Source organism: Orcinus orca, chromosome 13, assembly GCF_937001465.1.
Source record: "Orcinus orca chromosome 13, mOrcOrc1.1, whole genome shotgun sequence".
NCBI classification, from domain to species: Eukaryota; Metazoa; Chordata; class Mammalia; order Artiodactyla; family Delphinidae; genus Orcinus; species Orcinus orca.
In genome coordinates, this window is record NC_064571.1 from 7973826 (window position 1) to 7997471 (window position 23646).

General features: G+C 41.7%; 2 protein-coding genes across 5 annotated transcripts in view; one reads left to right on the forward strand and one right to left on the reverse strand.

Annotated features, from left to right (window-relative positions):
* Positions 1-14447, forward strand: part of MGAT4A (alpha-1,3-mannosyl-glycoprotein 4-beta-N-acetylglucosaminyltransferase A) — a 108874-nt gene extending 94427 nt beyond the window's left edge. For both annotated transcript variants that reach the window (XM_033401848.2, XM_004277764.3), the window contains 4 exons: positions 275-353; positions 1024-1090; positions 8262-8374; positions 8504-14447. In XM_033401848.2, coding sequence (XP_033257739.1) covers positions 275-353; positions 1024-1090; positions 8262-8374; positions 8504-8530 — 286 coding nt within the window. In that variant the 3' untranslated portion in view covers positions 8531-14447. The remainder of the gene's footprint in view (positions 1-274; positions 354-1023; positions 1091-8261; positions 8375-8503) is intronic.
* UNC50 (unc-50 inner nuclear membrane RNA binding protein) lies at positions 8984-23596 on the reverse strand. Of its 3 annotated transcripts, XM_033401852.2 has the most exons (7): positions 23454-23596; positions 22106-22389; positions 21268-21388; positions 17514-17653; positions 17324-17425; positions 14989-15030; positions 8984-10024 (listed from the first exon to the last, which is right to left on the reverse strand). In XM_033401852.2, the coding sequence occupies exons 2-7, from the start codon at positions 22383-22385 to the stop codon at positions 9981-9983; spliced, it is 729 nt and encodes a 242-aa protein (XP_033257743.1). In that variant the 5' UTR covers positions 22386-22389; positions 23454-23596; the 3' UTR covers positions 8984-9980. The 3 variants fall into 3 exon arrangements, with proteins under 3 accessions (XP_033257743.1, XP_004277814.1, XP_033257742.1); XM_004277766.3 differs by lacking the exons at positions 8984-10024; positions 14989-15030 and adding an exon at positions 15053-15398 and having other exon boundaries at positions 23454-23592; XM_033401851.2 differs by lacking the exons at positions 8984-10024; positions 14989-15030; positions 23454-23596 and adding exons at positions 15053-15398; positions 22481-22869.
* Between the last annotated feature and the right edge of the window lie 50 nt (positions 23597-23646).

Here is a 23646-nt window from a genome sequence, read left to right on the forward strand (position 1 = left end):
GATTCACAAGCATTTTAATGGCTGCATCAACAGCAACAAAACACTGTCATCTTTTTTTTTTTTGTCAAGTACATTATTGTTATGCAGCAAACATGCCCCTCTGATAGAGGAGCTATTGCATCCCCCTTAGGTTTTAATTTCCCTGCAACTATTCAGGACATATGATGTGCAGTCACTACAGACTTGAGCGTCGTCAACCTTATTCTGAGGTAAGGCCCCCTTCTGAACCTTTGTGGAGGATAGTCTGACTATATTTTTATGTTTGGCTTTTCAGTTATTTGTTCCATAGTGGTAACCAGGAACATCCAGGGGATATTCTGCTCAACACAACTGTAGAAGTTTTGCCTTTGAAGGTATGACTATTTTTTCTCCTAAATTTTCCTCGAGAACTAATATTAATAGACCTGATTTGAGGCTCTTCCTGTTTAAGAAATTCTCATGATGGCAGGACCTTAGTGGTGAGTAATACCAACTTCTTTTGGCAATATGGAACACCTGGTATATTGTCCTGTTTGCCTTCATAGAAAGAGCCTTTATTTTGTTTCCTGTTGGAAAGTAACTTGGACATTTGTACTGGGAAAATAAATGAATCATTATTTTACTTTAATGTTTACTTGCTGTTTGTATTTTGAGTCCCAAAATACCATGCAGTTTTAATGCCTGTTGAATAATGTAGAAAGTTAATTTATTGGTCTCTAAGGAATGCTTAATTTCTTTCAAGGTAACACACAGTTCTTTACTTCTGTATATTTTTAATAGAAAACAGCATTCTATTAAATTGATTTAAACTGGAAATTAATTAAAATTAAAAATTTCTAGCCAACAGTATATTATATACAGATTCAGATGGAGCACTTATACTGATTGATAAACCTTTTAAGGTTCAAGACTGACATGGCATTTTCTCTTTCCAGAGATAGCTGTGCCACAGATGCCACTTTTATATTTATTAAGATATATTAATAACCTAGATTTGTTTTAAATAGAAGTAATTATTTATAAGATGTTTTTGTTCTATTTTAGAGTGAAGGTTTGGAAATCAGCAAAGAAACCAAAGACAAACGATTAGGAGACGGTTATTTCAGAATAGGTAATACCTACTTGAAACTAGTAAAATGTCCTTTACTTTTTTGGACTTAGTCCTGAAGTAATTTTAAGTTCTTTTCAGATATTAAGCAGCTTCAGGATTATAAATACCAGTGTACTCTTTTATTTGCTCTCTGTGTTCTAGTACATACTTTTATTATTATCTTGACCCAACTAGGGTTTCAGATCAAAGGTTCATTTCCTGGTTCCTCTTGCTCTCTGCATCTGCTGCTTCACTGTCGTCACTGGTAGATAATCCGCCTTCAAGCTGCCTCCTGCAGTCTCGTACTGGACGATCTTAGCTGACTGCTCTCATGATCCCAGCAATATCCGTACGCCAGAATCTGAGCCTTTAGCCCTGCCTCCCTCCTGAGCTTTAGATCTGTACTGAGATGCCAGCTGACAAACTACGTGGGGGCCACGTAGCTATCTACCCGGAGCGTCTGTAATATGAACATTTCGTCATTGGTCACCATGGTTTGTGCTGTCACGATTCATCTAGCTGCCTGAGTCTAACCTTGGGAGACACTCTGAAACCCCGCACCCACCTTCACTGTCCATTAGCATAAAATGTCTATTTGTGTCTGAATGTGCATTCACCCTACTGCAGCGATACTCTGCCTCTGTTTCCCAGCCAGTCCACCGAGCCACTGTAGCTCCCTTGCCAAAACCTAAATGCTGTATTAACCTGGCTGAAATACCTTAATGACCTTCTGTGATCAGATTCCTTAGCTCCCACCCACTTTCGTATCTTGTTACTTTCCTCTTATGCTTCATCTCTCCAGTCCTGAGATGTGTTCCTCTAATGCCCTGTGCTCCCAGCCGTGTCTCTGTCCACTTTCCCCACCTGAAACGATGGATTGGTATTTCTCCTCCTGATGAATACGTTCTCATCCTTTATTAACAAGTTCTCCTTGGCTCTTCTTACCACAGTGCATGCACCTCTTCTGTGTAATCACGTTTCGTAGCTCAGTTCTGTGCGCTCACTGTGGAAGGGGGAGGGGGCTTTGTTGCTCAAGCACTCCTGTGATTAACGTAGGACCTGTCCTTTGATGGACATCAACTCAGTGGATGATTATATATTTTCTTTTCACTTAAATTAATACTTTTCCTAGTGGTGGGCAGAAGAGATTATTGGGCAATTAATATTGTAGGTATACAGGACAGAGGCATTCTTATAACTCTCTCAAGCAGTTTTACGTTCAGTGAATGTCATTCAGTGTTTGCTACAAGGCTTGTACAGTCACCCTGACTAATTTCTATATAGCTTAGTGGATAGATGAGTTTAATTATTTTCATATTTGGGTTATATTTTAGCCCACCCTAGAAATGTTCATAAGATTAGCTGTGTATATGAGACATTTATTAACCCTATTACCTATGAGTTATTAAATTTCTGAGAATGTTGTGTTCTAGGTTATGAAAGTAGCATAGGAAATAGAGACATTTATATGATTGCAGTAATTTGAAGATAATGACCATCTAAAACATCAACTCATACATATTTACAACTGGAAGAGAACTGATGGGTGATCAGACCTAGGACCTTGTGTAACAAAAGTGTGCATCAGAAACAAAAGCAGCTGATTTTTTTTCAAGTTCATATAAAAAATTCTGCTCCCTGAAGAAGTATGCTTTAGCTGAATGGTGTGTGAGGGGCTCTGCAGACCTTTTTCTAGTGAGACAACCAAAACTGGTGAAAGGTAGTTTTTTAGAAAAGTACAGCAAATAGAGAAACATTAGCTCGTAAAGTCTGAATCTCAGTAACAGCATTAAGAGTCTGTGGCATTGGAGCCCTGACTCGCTCATTACCCACGCTGGCCAAGCTCAGTGACTCAGAAGCTCTACTCTGCATGTCCAGCCAAAAATACGGACTCCCTCTCCCACCAGCCCCCACTCCAGGGCTGCGGTATCTCACCAGAAAGGGCAGGCCACCAGCGTCTGTCACCTCCCCAGCTCTCTGTTGCAGAAGCTCCGTTCCAGACATGAGCAGCTTAGAAATCTGAGGCTCCTTTCCTCCACCTAACTTCCATTCATCGGGCGAACCTTTGCTGCAGGGATGGCAGGGTGAGAGTCCTTGGCCCTGATCACCTCCCCCAGCCCACTGGTCCCCGCACACTGGGAGAGGTCAGCCAGGACACGAAGGGCTACTGCTACAATCCAGTGCTCTGCTTGTAAAGCAGGGGTGTCACTTTAGCTGGGAGGTGGGCTGCTGTCCCTGCCAGGGGTCCTGAGCAGTGGTGCAGAGATTTTCTCCAGGGGAGAGGCAGGCCATCAGAGAGCTCTGTAGCGCACCCTAAGGGGACTGCCTTACTTGAAACAGAACTTGGGGAAGTTCAAGCCCAAGGGCGCTGTGGAACATGATGGAGATCTTGGTGGTAAACAGTTAGGAGGAGACTGGTAGCTACATTCAAGCTAAACTGTAGCCCATCCAGAAGTTTGACAGAGAGAACCAGAGAAAGAGGTCGCTAATAAGAGCCCTCTTGGGTGGGACAAGCCCCAAAGGCTGGTGCTACAAAGGGGCCTGGGTTCAATAGGATCAGACTGTGCAGCAACTTATGCCCAAAGGCATTGTTGGAAACAGCAGACACCCAGCTGGCAGTTAGCAGAGACCTGATGGGTGAAGGTGGGGTTGGCGGGATGGTAACTAAGGACAGTCCTGTGAAAGAAATACCACATTTATTAGTAGGTTAAAATTATGAGACAGCAGAAGAAGAGCCTTTCACAGAGAAACACTGGAAGAAGGAATGGACCACCGTCTGGGTAGCAGAAGGGCGTCCACGGAGGGCATGACCTTGGAAGTCCCCCCTAATGCCAGGGTTTGGGGATTCCAGTCACTCTTTAGTCATTTCCTCCTTCATTTTCCCCTTCTTTTTTATCTTTTAATGCTTACCTACCAGACCATTGGGTTAAGGACAAAAGTTAAATTTGTTGTTTGGAAAGTTAATACAGGTACATGGTACCAAATACAAATTTAAGAGGGTAAACTTGTCTCCTTCCCTCTTCTTTCCCCTCCTACCCGGTGCTTCCCAGAGGCAATTGCTGTAATGATTTGTATTCTTCTAGAAGTATCTACTCTAAAAATATTGTAGTATATTCTTCGAAAACACACAATCACACATAGATGGTAACATACTCTACAACCTTGTTCTACATCTTGTTTTTTCACTGAACAAAATACATATGTGCGTATGGAAGATGAACATTTTTAAAACATTGTAAATATTTCAGATGCACAAAAAGATACAACTAATAATGTAATGAATATCAGTGTATGCCGCTTAAGATTTGCCAGTTCAGTTGCTCTTCCCTAATTATCTTCTTTCCCCACCCACCCAAGGGTAACTACTATCCTAAATTTTGTGGTTACCATTTCCATATATGCTTTCACTACATATGTGTGATATATCCCTGAATAATGCAGTCTGATTTTGCTTGTTTTGAAATTTGATATGAATGATGACATTCTGTAGCCTACAGTTTGCTTTTTTCTCTCGCCATTGTGACATCCAACCATGTGGATGTGTGTATCTATGGCTTATTCATTTTCATTGCTGTGTTGATCTCCATGGATGAATATATCGCTGTCTGTTCTGTTTGGTCATAAAGTGTGTTTCCATCTTTTTGCTGGCCTGAACACGTAGGCGCACGTATGAGAGTTTCTCTACAATGTATTCTTAGGAATGGAAGTAAGTCACAACTGCATTATCTACAACTTTACTTCATTCTTTCTATTGTTTCTTCAGTCTTTTAGTGGGCTGCCTAATATTCCCTTGTATTAGCATATTGTAATTAAATTAGCCAGTCTCCTAATCATGGGCACTTAGATTGTTCACAGTTTTTGCTGCAGTCTATATATGGTTTTTGCATGTGAGGGTATATCTGCAGCATAAAATTGCTGGGTGAGAGTCTTTTAATGAGGCCAGTTATATAATTTGCTAATTATTTTTCTAATTAAATGAGCTCATCAGGTGATAGATTCAGATACATTATAAGTTAAAATGTTTCAAGTTCCACAGCATTTTTCAGCCCTGAATTCCCTTCCTAACTCAATATTAAATTATACTGTTTTTGTAGCATACATTCCCTACCCCAGTCTAGCACCAAATAAGGACATACTTTTATGAAATAAGTATTAATTTTTAAAATAAAAACATTACTTTGGCAGTTCATAAGTTGAATATTTCCTGTACAAATGAAAATGAACTTTCTCCAGTATGGTTTTTCAATTTGAATGTATCTTATCTTACTATGAGCCTAGTCAATATATTTTAAGACTCTAGAATTGACACATAATTTAATGGTTAGCTAACGACAGCCCATGGGCCAAATGTGGCCCACTGCTTGTTTTCTAATAGCCTGTGAGTGAAGAATGTAGAAATTTTTTTCATTATTTTCAGTTTTAAATGATTGAAAAAATAAAAAGAATAGTAATATATTGTGACATGTAAAAACTAGAAAATATTCAAATTTCAGTGTCCATGAATAGAGTTTCTTTAACACAGCTATGCTCATTTGTTTACGTGTTGTCTGTGTGCTTTTATGCTACAACAGCAGAGATAAGTGAGCAGTTGCAAAAGAGATGGCGGTGGTGCTCTCAGTGCTTTGAATTGCTGCTTAGTGCACTACAAATAGCTTTGATGCATTATAATTTGACAGTGTTTAAAGTGCCACACACATAACTCTACTGTGACATTTAAAAAAAAATTACCAGTGATTACCCTTCATGTCAAAACAGGAAGAGAAAAGTGGACTTTGAATGTTGTGCTTTTTAACACAGTGGAATATGGGTTGTTTTACAAAATGAGATGGTAGGTTATGTGGTTATGATGCAGTGACACAAGAGCTGTGCTAAAGAGTACGTTACCACTACTAAGCGCTCACAACAATATCCCCAACTCACAGGAAAGCAATGGTCAGAAAAATTAGAAGATTTAAAATATGATATCTCATCACTGAGAATTTCTTCACAAAAATAAAAGAGTCAAATGACACTGTAACCAAAGTTTGTTTCAAACTGGCTCATGTGTTAGCCAAGCAAGAAAACCATTTACCAATGATGAGTTAATTAAATCATGTTTAACTACAGCAGATATGTGTGCCCAGAAAATAAACTCATTTCGGACCATCAGGCTTTCAGCAATAACTATTGCTTGAGGAGTTGGGGACTTCGGGAACAATATCAGTAGTCGAAAAGCAATGCAAATTATTTGAGTTTTCCTTGGCTCTTGGTGAGTTGACAGATATTACTGATACTGCCTAGTTGTTATTTGGAGTCAATGCCAGGTTTGAAGTGACTGAAGAATTGGTCTCTGTGAATAGTCTGTAGAGAACAAGTACAGGCAAGAATGTTTTCAAACCAGTTGAGAAAACACAAAGTTCATACAAACTGAAGTGGGATCTGCTAGGATGTTTTACAATGAATGGTGGTGAAAATATGTGTGGAGGAGAAGAAGGCTTAGATGGACAGATTTACAAAGCTTGCAACAATGTAAGGTGTTTAAAGCCTATGGTTATGTTATTATTCATCAGCAGGTGCTTTACAGAGAGTATTTGAGTCTGTCGTGTATCATTAATTTATTGAACCAGTAGTGTTGCCAGTGAACTTTACTTACTCTCATTGACTTCATCAACATCAGTTCTGTGAATTTTTGTCAGAAATAAGAACTGAATATCCTGACTTGCCCTGCCACACAGCAGTTCTGGGGCTTAGCAGTGATAAAATTTTATTGTGGTTTTTTTTTTTTTTGGTTTTGTTTTGTTTTAGCTCTGAAATAAGATTGAAAATTTTCCAAGTGAGAACTGCCCTCAACCACTATTATCTCTTTGAGAATTAGTTTTTGCTTCAGACTTGATAACGTTTCTTAATTCAACCTAAAAGTACAAGACAAAGCAGTGCTTATGTGCAAAACTTATATTGCATTCAGGTCACTTTGATGACTATTAACGTTATTTGAACTGCAAGTAATAATATCAAGCTAATTGAGGAGCTTCCCCCAAACTTTGATTGAAAGTGATTCATCTGCAATGTAATGATGAGGCAGATTATCAAAGAGAAGAATCTAATAGAATTTTATGCAGATACCTTCCAAGTCATGGACATGCTCCATTAAAATCATGTGCTTGTGGATTAATAACAATATTTGCAGTATCTAGGCTGTGTGAAAGGAAGCATTCAGGATAAAATACATCAAATCTCATTATAGATCCACATTAACAGATGAACATTTGCAATCGATTTCGATGATAAGGAACACTAACTTTGAATACCAGTTAATTTAAGTATTATCCCCCCATAAGGAATTACATGCTCCTTAGTATTAGCAGAAAAAAAAAAACTTAGTTGTTATTACATTTTGAATTTCATCAATAAAAATTTTGTGAAAATTAGTTTTCTCTTTTTCTACACAAGTACCTGGATGATATTCTCAGATGCCCTCTTGACCCACAAATCCCCAAATATTTACTATCTGCCCTTTTTAGGAAGTTTGCCTATCCCTGGCTTAGAGCAGTGTGGCTCAGAACAGACCATTTTCCTGTCACTTTTTCAGTAGCATTTTTGTTTTGTTTTCTTGCTGTTTCCTCACAGCAAGAAAAATTGAGTACTGAGCATGTCCTCTTCTATAGAACTTCTTGATCCTTATCCTTACAGGAGAGCTGCTTGAGCTTATTTATAATGGAGTTTTATGTTGGAACTGCCTTGAGGAGGTATCACCTTTTAATTCCATCTAGATGTGACCTCGGAAACTGCTCAAGGCCAACAGTTGTGAGTCTAATTAAAGCACTGAAATTTGTTACTATTGACTTAATCCTCAAAGTGATCAGACTGAAAGATGGTACAGAGTATATTTGGTAAGGTTTGTAAGTCACATTTTGCTAAAAACTTGTGTGTTAGTTGTTGTAAGAACAAATATATATTTTTTTAATTTGCAATAAGAAAATATATAGTTCTGCCTCTTTAAATAGGTTGCTTCTAATGTTTTTAAGCATATACTACTTCATGAAACGTTTAAAAGTTGAATAAAGGTAGAAAGAAGGAAAAATTTCACCCATGCTCTTTGTGTAAAAACATCCACTAGAAATATTTTGGTGTTTTCCTTCCCTGCTTTAAGTCAGTGAAAATTTATGTGTGCTTGTTTCAGTCTACCCAATGAGTGTTGATTTTTACTTTGAAGGGAAATTTGAGAATGGTGTTGCAGAAGGAATGGTGGATCCCAACCTAAACCCCATCTCAGCATTCCGACTTTCAGTTATTCAGAATTCTGCTGTTTGGGCCATTCTTAATGAGGTAAGACAATATATTAAATCAGTGAAACTGCTTAGATTCTACATTTTTTACAGCATTTGGATTTCATAATTAAGACCTTTTTGGAATTGAAAATTGCCATTTCATGCTGTTCACTATCTTGTATTTCAGATTCATATTAAAAAAGTCACAAACTGACTATCTCCTAAGAAACCAACACATTTTTTCCCTGTGAATTTGTTGATTAAAGATGGCTGAGCATGTACCGTTTTTTGGTAACTTGAATTCTACCTCTTGTGAAATCTACTGTAGATAAGATGATTGTCATTTCCACTTGGAAAATGAATCTTCCATGGATAATTGTATTCATTCGAACCTAAGCTGTCCTCCAGTTTTAACTTGACTCAGACATTTTACAGTTATGACAGCCTGTTAATATGACTTGTACTATTTTGGTATTATACTAATACATAAGAGTTGTACATATTGTTACATTCCTTAAAATTTGAGAAAAATTAATGTTAAATACATTTTATGAAGGGGGTACTTTTGAAGTTCATTTATTTTAATATTATAGACCCTCTTTTATAGATTATCAGGGATTATATATATATATATATACACACACACACACACACACACACACAAATATACATAAAATGCTACGGAGTTAATTTATTAGAAACACTTAAGAAGTACATATTTTTGTGCAGTAAATTTTTGAATCAATACTTTTTTTGAAAACCAGTTACCTTGCTTTTTTAAGTTCTTTCTATATTTTTCTTTGGAAATGCAAACATTACAAGTTAATGCCATTTTTCAAATGCACTGCCATTTAAGAATGATTCTAGATTGATTTCCTAACTGAAGTACTTTTATAATCACAGTGATTCTGAACAAAATATTTTCAAAGGCATTTGTCATTCCTTAAAGCCAAGATTTTAAAGACCAATGTCCTTTTTGAGGGTTATTTTACTATACTGTGTATGGTGTGTAGTCACAAAAAATCAGTCTGATAAATTTTAATGTGCAGGGGTGATGCATTCAACCCAAATTATCATAGACTGAAGTCATTACATTTCCTTTGATATGTAAAATGACAGACTCTTCTCTTTTAATCTTTGTCTTTAATCCATGAATTAGAGGCATTTTCTCTTTCCTTGATGCTTTTATATCTGCACTCCGTGAGTTCTGACAAAATGTTTTCTAGGTAATGCTATTGTATGAGTCATAATTGGTTTAATTTTAAAGAAAAACAAAATTGTAATGTTGGTTTTTTGGTGAAAGGTATTGTAACAGTTGTATGTTTTTCCAAAATTATTCTATTGCATTATGAACTTGTAAGTAAATTCACATCTGAAGAGTATTTATTGCTCTTAAACATGCAAATTCCACATGATATCACTACTATAAACAAAAATATTATCAGCCTTAGCAATCGGTGATCTTTACAAAAGTCTTTTACTTTTACAAAATTATGAATTATCAACATCAGTTCGCAACCAGCCTGGTGTCCGCAGGTGGGTTGCAGGCGGTTACAGGTGTGCAGAGCTTGAATCTCTTGAGCTTTCAGAGTAGCCAGTGGCTGAGGCCTCTGGCAGCTGGAGGTTCTAGCTGGTTGCCTTTAGCCTGGAGGAGTGTCACCTGGTTACCCAGCAGGCTGAACAAACAGCTTCCAGACAGCCTTGTTTTCTGTGCAGGGTTATGCAGTGAAAAAGGTTGGGAAACACTGATAGGGTACAATTATTTCCATTACTCCGTATTTGAATAATTCTTAGTTACGTCTCTTGACGTCTCTTGACGTCGCCAACAATGATTTCTTTATGTCCGAGTCCAGTTAAAAATTTTTATTGAGGTTTTTAAATTTTACTTTTTATTTTCTTTAATTTACGTTTTATTTCCTTCCCAAATCTCCTTGGCCCAGCGCCTAACAGGGAAATGTCACTGCAAAAGCATAAACCTTCCATTACAAAATTGTGGCACCAGCTTCACATACTAAATTACTGCTGTAACAAATAAGTATCAGGAGGTAAAAATCTGGAGGAATCCCCTTGTTTCCCTGCTTACCAAGTAGCTAACTCTGATTTGAGGAAGAAAGGCCACGCTCTGAGTCTAGGGAGGTGACAGTAATTGCAGCTCCTGGCCATTGGGTGTCTCAGTCTTGAGACTGAGCCTTACTTACCCAGCCAGCTTTGTCCTGTTTTTGTGCTCAGTCTCCCCTCCCAGGCTTAGCTCATCCCTCCTGTTCCTGAGAAGACTTTCAGCCAAATCTTATCCATCTTTCAAGGACTCTCCTGTGCACTCCTTCCTCCCCATGGATTTGTTACCAGTGCCTCGTTGAGCCCAGAACAGTGCCTGACACGTGGCAGGTGCCCAGGTAGCGTCTGGGGAAGGGGACCAACTGTTCCAGCCCACACTCCTCTTTTTCTTAACTCTCTTTACCTACTGTCCTTGCCACACACACACACTCAGCTGTCTACTTTGCTTGTGGCGAGTGTGTGTGCACATACACGTAATCACTCTGGCCAAATGTCAAGCTCCTGCAGGCAAGCCTGTAAGTCATGCTTCCTAGCTTCCTCTGCTGCACGGGTGCTCACGGACCCTCGTGTTAGCTGCGCTCTCCTTTCCCCCAGTTGCCACTAGACAATTAGAAGCACCCAGCCTTGCCTCAAGCAAGCGATTATAGTGGTTGCCCTTAAGAGTCATGTTAGGGACTAAAGTATTGGGACAGAGATGAGGGGACCTGGAACGAGAGAAGGTACATACTTGACCTTGAGTGGATACTGAACCACTTTTACCCAGAGTGAGTGGGGAAAAGTACAAATGGCGGGACTAATTTTATTTTTACATATGTATATGGCACGATGTCTCTGGAGCTGCACTGTCCTCCACAGTAGCTACTGGACACAGGGTGGCTATTTAAGTTTAAATTAATAAAACATTCAGCTTCTCAGTCACACTAGCTCCCTATGGCTAGTGGCCACTGGGTTAAACAGCACAGATATAGAACATCTCCATCATCACAGAAAATTCTGTAGCACAGCAGTGTGTCAAGAGTGCTAATATGAACATTTTAGAATCCAGAATAATGAATTCCCATCATGAGGCTAAAAGCAGACATGCAGAATATATCGTAGTGCAAATGATGATGAGTATTTCGGGTGAGAAGAGAAGGTTGAGGACCTAATTCCAGGATTCTAAGATCCAGTTTCTAAGTTCTTTAAGTCTCCTGCGTTCTTTACAGCATTCACTGTCCCTACTATGTAGTCCAAAAAGAGTGACAACTTGAGGATGAGGTTCCAAAACTTGTGTGATTGACAAGCTTTGGGAAATGTGAACGCACATGGATTTAGCACACAGCCTATAGACATGTGCGTGAAGGTTAATTCGGCTGCTGGAGATGTCTTTGAACAAGCTTTTTAAGTCAATTGCATTAGTAAATAATTAGAAGATGTTATTTTAAAAACTTCAGCAACGCTATGGAGGCTTCTTTTTAAATCTGTCATAATAATGAAAAAAGTTGTCTTCCAACAGTGCTGTCCTCAAAGACAAGTGTGGTTATATGGAAACAGCATGTTTGGAGAGATTGCTCTAATTAATAGCAGTGAATGTTTGTAGCAGCCAGAATTCCATGGATGACCCCCTTGCCCAATGACTTTGTATATCCTAACCCTTTGAGTATGTGTGGAACCTGTGAGTATGATCCATAATTACGTTGTACAGCAAAAAGGAGATTATCTGGGGACAGCTAATCTAATCAGGCGAGCGCTTTAAAAGCAGAGTTTTCTCAGGCTGTCAGCAGAAGTCAGATTCAAAGCAGGACTTGCGGCACCATGGCTGGTTTAAGGTGGAGGTGGCCGCATGAGAAGGGATGCAGATGGTCTTGAGCTGAGAGGCCCCAGCTGACAGCCAAGAGAATGGAAACTGCAGTCCTGCAGCCACAGGAACTGAACTCAGCCACCAGCCGGAAGGAGTGTGCAGGTGGACTCTCCTCCAGCAGCTAAGAGCTCAGCCACACCAACACCGGATTCCAGCCATGTGAATCTCTAAGCAGAGAGCTCAGTCCTGCCTGCCTGGACTTCTGGCCTACAGAGCTGTGAGATAATAAATGGGTGTTGTTTTACGCTTTTAAATTTGCCGTGATTTTATGCAGCAATAGAAAATGAATACGATTTTAAAAGAGGTGAAGCGGAGAAGCCTTCCTACTTGATCCCCTCTGGTATGTTGGGTATTTCTTGATAAACTTATGAATAAAGTCTTGCACTAGCAGATCATATACACAGGCCTCATCTGGGATTCTCTCCCAGAGACCTCAGTTAATCCTCTTTGGCAGGTTGTTGGCAAAAACTTGCAGCACCTTTGTAGCGTTTCATGAAGGAACCGCTAGCATGAGATTGCAGGAGCAGGATCCAGTGAGTAAGGAATCTTTTTCCTGGAATAGGTGTCACTTTATGTTGATTTAGGCTGCTCTGAGCCTGTCAGTTATTTAAGAATGAGGAACAGTGATATTTTAAGTAAGACATTAAGAGAAAAAAAATATTTATGCTTTTATGTAGAGACCAAATAATCTGTATTGAAGGACTTTTTTTTTTTTTAACCAAAATTTATAGTCTAAGCACAGATCAAATCCTATACGTGCTGACCAAATTTTTGTACTTAGGGAATACTTTTCAAAATGCTTCTCTGCTTCCAAGCCATTAATTGCTAATGAAGTTTAATTTTGGTTTGTCCATTACTTTTTGTGCTTCTTTTACTATATTGCTATAGCCTTGATGTAAGAAAAGTTGAGCTAAAAGAAAGAAAATGAGAGGCTAACATTATCGAAAGGTCAGAAATTTGAGTCATAATCATATCTGAGGTCCTAAGAGAACTTTGACATCTGATCTCTTTAAAGAAAACTTTTCAAAGCTATGTAGCAGTGTTTATAGTGTATGAAATTTAGTCTGATAGTTGTAAATTATTAATCTTAACAGATATATGCCATGATAACTAACATGCTTACTTTTCTTCAATGCATGTGAACCTACAGTGCTGAAGAGACCACTACTACAGTATTACTAAAAAACAACAAAAGATTTGTTATATATATACATATATATACCCATATCATCAATGCTTATATAGAAACTCTTCTCTTCTTACCTGAAACACGTGCTTCACCTGTTTGGGCACTAGCTAGAGCATTTCCAGAGGAACAAACAAGAAAGAGCTGGCACTCCAGTTATGTGTGAGTTGAGAATTTAGATGTCGTTCAAAAACGTGAACTGAATGTTGAATGGGAAACACTTTGTGCAGAAAAATGTTAGGAAGAGTGGTGCTAAAATTGTTCTAAACTAAGGATTGTGTGTTGTGGGGAACATTCAGTACTCTTGGACACTAGGGAAGCTGTTTAATATGTCACTTGCTCCTAGTGGCTTCATGGTGTTAGTAATTAGCAAACTGCCCTGGAATCAAAGGTTTGGTATTTTAGTTTGATTAGCATTCCATTATTTATTTGAAATACGCAGTGTTGGCTGAAATTGGGTGAAAATACCTTTTGAAGACATAGTCTCTGAGCCTTAAAAATGGTGGATATCGACAGTACTGTAAGATGCACTGCCAGCACAGTTGATACTTTTCATTTCAGTGTAGACAGTCACATTTTCTAAGACAGATTTAGAAATCAGCTGATTAAACTGTAACAACTGTTTCATTTATGGAATGAAAAACTGAAGCATTTCTCCTTGAGAACAAACTTTGTTTGGAAAGGCTGTCTTTGTAATTGGGGTGTTTCTGGAAGCACTCCTGGGAGAAGCTGCCTGAGGAACTGCTTTACCAGGTTGAACCAGATGTTTTTTCTCCGTAAATGTATTGTACATATTTTCCTTACAGTGTCTCCATTGGCTGAATGGGTAATCTCTGTAGTAATATTTTAGGTACCTGTTGGATTTTTAAAGGCAGATTATTTATTTTCAAATTTGCTGCTATAACTGAAAACCTGATAACTGGTCCTGTTGACTGTGCCTTTCATCACTGTTTCTCTGTGCCACAACCGTTCATGTGTATTTGAGATAAAGAAGTTTAAAAAGCCATTTTGAATTCAAGACTCCTAATATAAATAAACAGGTAAAAACTTCATGGGTACCAAGCTTTTTTTATTATTAGTTTTGCTTAACACTGATATAATAATAGTTTACTGGTACTGTTTTCAGTTAGAAAACAGGCGTGGATTTGATATGTGGGTTTTGGAAAGTCTTTTAAAAAAGAAAAGCAGACTGGTGTTAAGACTGTGATTATCAGTGTCATGCAGGTGTTCACTCAGACCCTGAGTATGCTACTATACAGTCTCTAGAGTAAGAGTAGCCTCCGGGGACCTCTTCGATCTACTGTATTTTGTTTGTTGGGTAATTTTTTTTTTTTTTTTTTGCATGAACAATGGCTGTTAATGATATTTGGAGCCTGTAGTACAGTGATTTCTATTTGAATTACAAGTAGAGGCTTTTGAAGGTTACACTAGGATCCTGTGACTTATATAAAAGTTTAAAATGCAGCCCATTAGAAATGGGGCTGGACTTTGTACCTTGTCAGTAACAGTGGGGGAGGGGAGAAGGGGAAACATTATTACCATGTTCTCCAAATGGATACTTTCAAAAATAATTCATATTAAAAAGTTTTACCTTTCTCTTTTCCGCATGCCCTTAGTACTTTGCATATATTCTCTGTGCAGAATAAAATACATGCTTTAGTTTAAAAAATATTTATTATAGAAATGTACATTTAATTAGTTTTAAGGAATGTACTAGATAACGGTGTTAGCATATATATTTCTTCAAATTTGCAAACTTTACACCTTTAAGATATCTACAATGATAGTTTATTTACAAGTTTCACAAGAAATCACCACCTCACCAATACTGTTGACGCACCTAAGATGTAAGAGGCTCCCTGTTTCACTTCACTCTGTACTTGTAGAAGGAGCACAGTGTGTGGGTGAAGTTCCAGCCCAGCGCTAGTGACAGTCCATAGAGCAGGATGAGAGGTGCAAACGGGTAAAGAAGAACCACTGTGTTTTTCAGAAACGGCAGTGCTGGAAAAGGAGCAAACCCACATGCGTTGGTGGGAAAAGTAAAGGACTAGTAAATGAGCGTTCTGGAAGACGGCTTCCCCCACAGCACGACGGGCCGAGCAGGCAACACATACTGTGAATCTTACTGAAGCATCTTACTGACGATGCTGTATTGCAGCCAGAGCAATATTACTACTACTCTGTGTTATTTCCTTCTCATTCATGGCTGTGAAGAAACCGAGCAGAGGTTTCTCAGCACAGAGGCTGAATGAGAAGCAAATCCAGGACTGAGGTTAGGAGGGTCAAACATCGCCAATGTTAATGGACGCGGTGGTGAATTTAAACCTGTGATGCTTCAGAAGCCTCCCATCCTAACGTACCAACAGCGATGGAGGATGTTATAGGAGAAAACCCAACTCTCAGCTGTCTGCGACTTCCCAGCGGGGGAAAGCATTACACGTCCACTTTGAGAAGGTGAGATCTCAACTAGTATCCCAGACTTTAGGAAAGAACTGAAACTCTCACATATAAAATCCACCCTCAGATATCCGTGTTTGTTTCTTGCTCATGGCTTGTTAGTGGGTCTCTACCCCATGCATTCTAACCTAAATATTTCTCATACAAGTAGTCCTCAAACTGAAACTGAGCTGTGCTCAAAGAATCTTCTAAATCATAGGGAGTTACCAGGAGAGTGATGCAAAATCCACTTTGAGAAACCATAACGTGGCAGTGTGCTAATGACATTTTAAAACTTTCTCAAAAAACGTGAAAATTCATTAGAAGCCTAAATATAACATGTCACAAACATTTCCCCTGAACTAGAGAAAGGACTCCCAATGCCCCAAACAAGGTATTACAATGTGGGTGGCAGGGGCGTTTCAGCGGTTCCTGGCAAAGCCAAGGGGACAAGCGTGGGAAGCTCTCACCATTGGAGCCAGTCACATGTGAGTACAAGTGGCTTGTATTTACAGTAAGAGCCTGATCATCTAGAGTGACAAGAAAGGAAGGGCTAAGAATATAATGCTAACAAATCATAAGTAAGGTCTCTAGATTTAATCTAACTCTATTTAGTAGTGATTGTTTCTTAACATACATGAAGAATAATGTCAATATGGTTCTCATTCATACTATGAAAAATGAATCGACAGCACGATGTAACGATGAATTCACAAACGTCCTGAGCTCAGCAGAAGCTGGGCCCGATCTTCTGTGATTATCTACAGAACCTCTCATCCCTAAGCTTCCCCACTCCAGCAGGTGGCCTGGCACCTGGCCTTAGGCCCAGACTGCTGAGCAGGCACTGCTGCCGTTGACGCGTAACCACCTCTGCACCCCTGGGCGCTCCCCTGCTCCTGAGCCCCACAATCTCCCTGTGACGGGTGAACTTGGTGTACTGTGGCTGGGGTACAGTATATGAATTGTGAGCAGGGTTCATCTATTTTAAACACAGATGTTTACAAAATAAGGAGTATTTCAAAGCTCCCCCAGCCCACAATCATAAAACAGAAAATGAGGCAAAGGTTTTAAACATGCTCACACCTTGGACCCAACCCTTTCCTCACTCTGACTGCCGGTAACCCAGAACCCAAAAGCCTCGGAGAAAAGGAAGAGGAAACTGAGTGGGTTTCCTGCCAGTAACTTGGACAGCATCAATATGGTTTAACATGGTTCCTTGAAATTATAAAATTTGTTATATACCAGCTATGCCACCTGCTAGCTGCGTGACCATGGGTAAGTTACTTAATCTCTCTGTGCCTGTTTCCTCATTTGAAAAATGGGGACAAGTAAAGCTGTACCATGTATCTGTAAAGATTAAATGGGAGAATTCCTAAAACACCCGGGACAGTGCCTGTAAGAGCTCCATGAAAGTAAGCTAATTGTATTACTGTTGCAACTTTTCCCCTCCCTGTTGTGTTGTCAATCAACCAAAAAACGCAATTACTTACCACTGTATCCTAGGAAAGTTACGTAGATGTAGTAGCCAACTGCAACCAACCATAAGGTATTTCCAACTAAATATCCAATAAATGTGTCCGTTAGGATGACATCTGCGGAAGAGACACATACAATGAATCTCTTTTCAGTGGGTACAATGAAGACTTTTTGATAATATGTTGAGAAGTAACTGCTACTTACGGTTGATGAAAAAAAGCTGGATAAAATGCAGAATGACGAGGAGAGGGTAAAAAGCGTTCAGATGCACATCGAAGGCATAGCCCCACTCCACATCATAGTCTCTGCTCTGCCGTTTCACTAAATACTTGTTAGAGATAAACCTGAAAAGTTAACATTCATTTCATAGTACAATAAAATTAATTATGAATATTTACCAACTACCTTCTATGTCCCAAGCTTTATTCCAGACATTTGGAGATACAGCGGTAAACAAAACAAATTTCTGCCTTCAATCTCGGGGGAGTAGTCTGACAACAATACAAATAGCTGTCAGATGGTCCCATAGAGAAAAACAGCAGTACAGAAAGACAGAGAATACAAAGTTGAAATGTTACATATGATGATGGTCATTAGAGAGCGACATCTGGGTAAAGTCCCAAGGGCAGTGATGGGAATCCCCCGGGGCAGAGCATTCCAGGCAGAGGGGAGTCCAAGCACAGAGGTCGGGGGGGGGGGGGGTACAGGGAGGTGGCAGAGGGCCCCGCAGGCTTGAGGAATGGGGGAGGGGCGCAGAGTGCCTGGGACAAGTGAGAAGATACACAGGAAATGGAATCCGAAAACAAACGGGAGCCGGACCTTACAGAGCCTGTGGCCACTGTCAGACCTTTGGGCTTTTACTCTTGGTGGAATAAGAAGTCACTGTGGAGTTCTAAGAACGTCCGACTTACTGTACTGACAGGGTTCCTCTGGCTGCCGGTCTGAGAACAGACTCTGGGGACAAGAGTGGAAGCAGAGAGGCAGATGGGAGGCTGCTGCGAGCAGATGAACAGGGTGGCAGCAGCGGAGGTGCTGACATGGGGATATATTACCGCTGGAAGGCAGAGCCGATAGGACTAGATGCACTAGGTAGACTAGTGCTAGACTTGAGTGCTAGGGTACAAAAAAAAAAGATCAGTCAAGGACGACTGAGAGATTCTAGCCTTAAACAAACGGAAGACTGAGGTGCGAGGTGGGGATGCCTGTCAGCCTGGAGTAAGAGGTAGAGAAGGTCTAGAGTTTACAGGAGAGGTCCAAACTGCGGATATAACCTCATCAGTGTGTAGATGATATTAAAAGCCACGAACCCAAATGCGATCACCCAAAGAGTGAACACAGAGAACAGGTCCAAGGCCTAGGACCTGGGTCTCCCCCGTGGAAAGGTCAGGGAGTCAGGAGGAACCAGTAAGGAGAGAGGGGCCAACGGTGTCTCCAGCCACAGGAACAATCACTCAGCTGGTGTCTCTGTTCCACAGCGTGGCCTAATCGTTCCGTTAAATGACGAACGAACGAGAAGACAGACATCCAGGTAACAGAAAGACAGATTGTCAAAGGAAAAGAACAATAAAGATCATTGTATTATAAACACAGCTGTGGAAATTCAATGGACTCTTCCACATGTGATTTCATTTTGAGGATACCGTTAAGAAAATGCTATGTTTAGTGGAAATAAAAATAGAAAAAAGAAAGAAACAAGAGGGAGAAGGTGTTACAGTACTAATAAAGCAGTCCTGTACTCAGCTACCTGAAAGCGGCAAGACAACAGTGCTCTGATCGAGCAAACGAGCTCACCAGAACACCTTCCACTCGAGCTGAGAACCTGTGCCATTAAAATGAATGGAATAAGCATCTAGCCCACTACTCAAGTGCCCACGCTGGGGTCCTGCTACTGCCCCTACCTCTCTGCTTAGCCCCTGAATGGCTGCTTTCCAGGCTTCCGGCCTCCTTCCGAGTCTCACCTCTAGAACGTGGACACGCCTTCTGAGAGAGCTCAAAGACAGCTGTCGTGCTCCTCTCCCACCTCCGTATTAATAATGCCAGTCATGTCTTCATCTCGGCCAGACTGTTGCAGCTTCCTAGTCACCTACCCCAGGGGTCAATGAACCTTCACTTCACTATCAACAAGCCTCCTGAACTCAACATGTCCAACATGGAATGCTTCACTTGCACTGGCCACTGACTGCTGAGCCCCAAACTCCCAGGCCATCCCAGAGGCCCCGGGTCCTGCTCTTCCCTCCCCTCATCTACTTCTGTGACACCGCAGCAGCCCGGGCCTCCTCTGCTCCAGTGCAGACCCCACGACTGTATCCAGCCTAGCCACTCTCTCCAGCTCCTCCGTCTCCACTGCCATAGAGAGGATCTTTCCTGAAGTGTGAACCGGATTGCATTTCTGACTTCAAAGCCTCCAAGCTCCCCACCGCTCCCCCTCCCTCCTACTCCCACATGCAGCCTATGAGCTGAAGTCCAGTTCTTTTCTCTAAATTGCATTTAGGGCCAACTTCTCTACTCCCATCTCCTCCGCAGCCATGCAGTGCCCCCTGTGCTCCCATACCTGGCACGCTGTTCCACACCTCTGCCTTCACACTTGGCGCCAGGAATCAGCTACTGCATCTGCCCAAATGCCTCCTCATGCTGGCTTCTGTGGCACCCCTGGCATGACTGGAGTCACGCATGAGTTCTATTTCTGGTTCTTCACACGATTCACAGCACAATGTAGGTTCTCAAAAATATACTCAGTCCTTCTCCAATGAACTCAAACTATGATACAGACTCACACTGAAGGTACTAAACTCCCGGCTTCTGCGACCCTCCAGATCGCAGAATCGCGTGCATTCAAGGCAGAATGCCGGCTACAAACTATTTGTTTGAAAGCCTTATTTATTGAAATTTTTTCACCTAGCATGTTTCCCTTGGATATCTTGATAATGAATATGTGACTTACGTTGGTTAGCAGTATTCTTTTTAGGCCAGATTTTAGAATCTTAGGTTAATGATGCATTGCATTTTCCAACTACCTAGCAGATACAAGACCTATACTGGACTAGTCATAAATTACAAAGCAAAATAACAGGTTGGTATCATCAGAGGTTAGCGTCTCAGAATCTTGCTTAAAATGTTAACAGCTACCATTTATTGAGCACAGACTATATGCCAAGTGCTTTTCATACCACAATCTTTTCAAATACCTCATAAATAGATAATCAACTCCATCTTCCAAAAGAGAAGACTGGAGCTAAGAAGTACACAGTAAATGGCTGAGCTGGCATTTGAACCCAGGTCTCTCTCTGACTCAGGTTCCAGTGTTTTCTCTGACATACGACCACCACCACCACCGGCCCCCTGCTGAGCTCACCCACACATCCACCCCTTCCGCCAGCCCCACAGGAGCACTGATCAGGGAGAAGGCTGAAAAACCAAACACCAGATTTATACTCAGTATACTACTGTTGGTACAGCAAACCCAGACAAAGTCAGACTGAGAACCCAGTCAATAAAACCCATGTGTGTGGCTCAGAAGAAAGACACCAAAACAATCCTTTTTCAGGTGTACTTCATTTCATGTCAAAGATGCAAAGTAAGATTCCATAATATAACCCTCTACATCTTATAACTCTAGAAGTGACCCACTGGCAAAGGCAGAATACTGTGCCGTCATCCAGACAGCTTAAGCAGAATTGGCTAACTGCATAATATTTTTGCAAAATCAAAATTTTTGTTAATACGACACAATCATTACTTCAATTCACTTATTTGCTGTGCTTTGACACAGCAGACCATCCCCTTAGAGTATTTTCTGATGTAGGTACCAACACAGGAGGACAAGGTATATTAATCCTGGCAGCCAAAATCGATGCTTTCAGTTCATCTATCTTGTTTCAATTTCCATCAGCTACTCTCTGAAGCAAGCAAATGGAGGCTCTACCACAGCATCTGAAGAACCAAAGTTAACCGTACTTACCACATTAAGGTTGATATGAGAAGGCCGACGCCTACACAGTCTATGAATACAACCCAAAGGAGCAGCTTTATCGTCTCAAAAAATCCCATGTCCAGCACAAAGCCAAATCCTATAGTGGACACTGAAAGAAAGATTTACAAGATGTATTCAGGCACTCTGCTAGATTCTAGGGGTACAGGGCATGGTCTCTGCCTTTCAGATGCCCACTCTAGTGTGGGAGACAGGTATGTAAACCCCAAAGGTGTGTTAAATGTAATTGATTAAGAAATGCAGACCACCTTGGGAACACAGAACTACCACTGAGATATCTGAAGTTTACTGAGGAGGCCCCCATCCATCTGTGGTTCACCAGGGTAGCCCCAGCATTCAGAACACAGCAGCACTCACACCCTAAAGACGGCTCAGACCCTTTCACTGCCCTATTGAACTAAAAGCAGTTTCTCAAGTTCACATTGGTACTTTCAGAACTCTCATTCTGGATTGGCCTGATGGTGAAATGCAATTTCCAACCTCGGGAGTCCTTTTTCACAGTAAGTTTGCATTTGGGTATCAATTTATTTGTCATGGTAGTTAAAAGACATGGAGTGACTCTGTCCTCTGCTTTTGAAAGTTCTGAGGAAACAGTTGACTCTGGCACCTGCTTGGGACTTTTAAAATCAGGAAGAATACCACCTTCTTCCCTGTGAGGAGATTTCTGAGGCTTCAGAGAGGAAGAAAACAGCTGCAGAGATCCCCAAATTGTGACCCACAACATGCTGATAACAAAAGATTCTCCAAATGACAAGCCCAACCTGAAACGCTCATTTATTCTTCAACTCTCCTGCAGACAGACACTTACCACAGAGCCAGAGACTTAACAGGACCAAGAAAGCAGGGTCATCTCTGGCCCACTGATCCTTTGTCTGCTTCCGGTAATGAAAGTTTCTATAAACTCTCTGTGGGGAAGTGAACAGGTAGAGCATCTGCCAGGCAGCAAACTCAAAGTCCATCTGCCGGAAACGAAAAAGCCTCCTCAGGTATTTGTAGCGTTTTGCTCCAGCTGTGTGTCTGGCCGCATCCCTGGAACTCAATACCCCGTTCCCCTGCACTGGGGAATTCACTGAAGTACTCGGTAACATCTTCCTAGATGGACGAAGAAAAAAAATTCTATTCCAAGTCATCGAAGAAACTGTCAGCTACTAGCACCCCTCTTGTGAGTTATGAGAGAAGTCACCTTACATGTCGGTTCCAATCCCTGCGTAGAGGCAGGGCTCAAAAGCGAATGGAGTTGGTTCTGAGGCTGCAGAAATGATCACTGCACTTCAGGCAAGGGCTACCCCACGCCCTTCTGAACCTTCATAATAACACTTTCATAGGGTCCACGTTTTCCCCACACTTCACTTGACTCAAGCCTCAGCTTCCTCCTTTCCCCCCACTCCCCGGCAGGAGCAGTGATACTGATGGAGCCAAATGTGCACTCAGGCAGTCTGGCTCAAAACTCCACCTGTCATGTGGGCTCTCGACCATCAAGACTTTAAGAGAAAGCCTTTGCTGAAGCCAAACTGAAACGACGTTCCCGACGAGGTAAAATAAATGGCCTATCTCACAGGTCCACCAGCGCATGACCAGCAAGCAACTCGTTCATGACTATGTTATGCAAAAACAAAGCAGAACTCAAATGCAGTGTTTTACTTCCTGACTAGTTCAGCAGCGGAACGACAGCGTGGGAGTTCCGGTCCAACCAGTCTGAAGCCAGGGGAGCGCCGGTCACCGTCCGGCCCCCACACCCCGCCCCGGCAGCCCAGTGTCTGGCTCCACTCCCCAGGCCTCCTCCGGGACGCCGGCGGCGCTTCCCGGGCCCTACGGCTCCCCGCCGGCCCGGGGCCTCGGGTAGGGCGGCCAGATTTTGCATAAAAACACAGGACGTCCAGTTAGAACTGAATCTCAGATACAAGAGTAATTTTTAATATCAGCAGGTTCGAAACACTGCGTGGGACATACGCATACGAAAACATTCTTCGCTGGTATCTGAAATTCAACTGTAACCAGCCCCACTGAATGTGTCTGGCAGCCCCGCCGCAGGCCGAGCACCCGAACCCGGGCGCGGTCACTCCAGGGCCGGGTGACGTGGGGCCGCGAGTTGCCGTTGGAAACGGCCCCCGGGTGAGCCCGAGTCGCGCGCAGACAGGGCGGTCGGCAGGCCTCACCTGGAGCCCCGCGGCGGCCTCCAACGGCTCCAAACTGACCCGCCACCGCCGCACAGCTGCCGAGCCCAGCTGCCGCGGGGCCAACTTCCCTCCCAACAACGTCGTTGGAGCTGGGGGCGCGGCGCGGCGCGTCACGTGACTCACTTCCGCCGCGCGCTCGGCCTCCCGGGCTCCGAGGTCCGCCCCGCGCCCG

Bases quoted from the DNA above. Each gene is read 5' to 3' on its own strand.
- UNC50 (XM_004277766.3), bottom strand. From the start codon at position 22,385: ATGTTACCGAGTACTTCAGTGAATTCCCCAGTGCAGGGGAACGGGGTA. The intron at 17,426-17,513 runs GTAAGTAGCAGT...TCTCTTCCGCAG, and splicing joins CCAGCTTTTTTTCATCAACC to ATGTCATCCTAACGGACACA. The intron at 15,399-17,323 runs GTAAGTAATTGC...CTCCTTTTCCAG, and splicing joins AACTTTCCTAGGATACAGTG to CACTGCCGTTTCTGAAAAAC.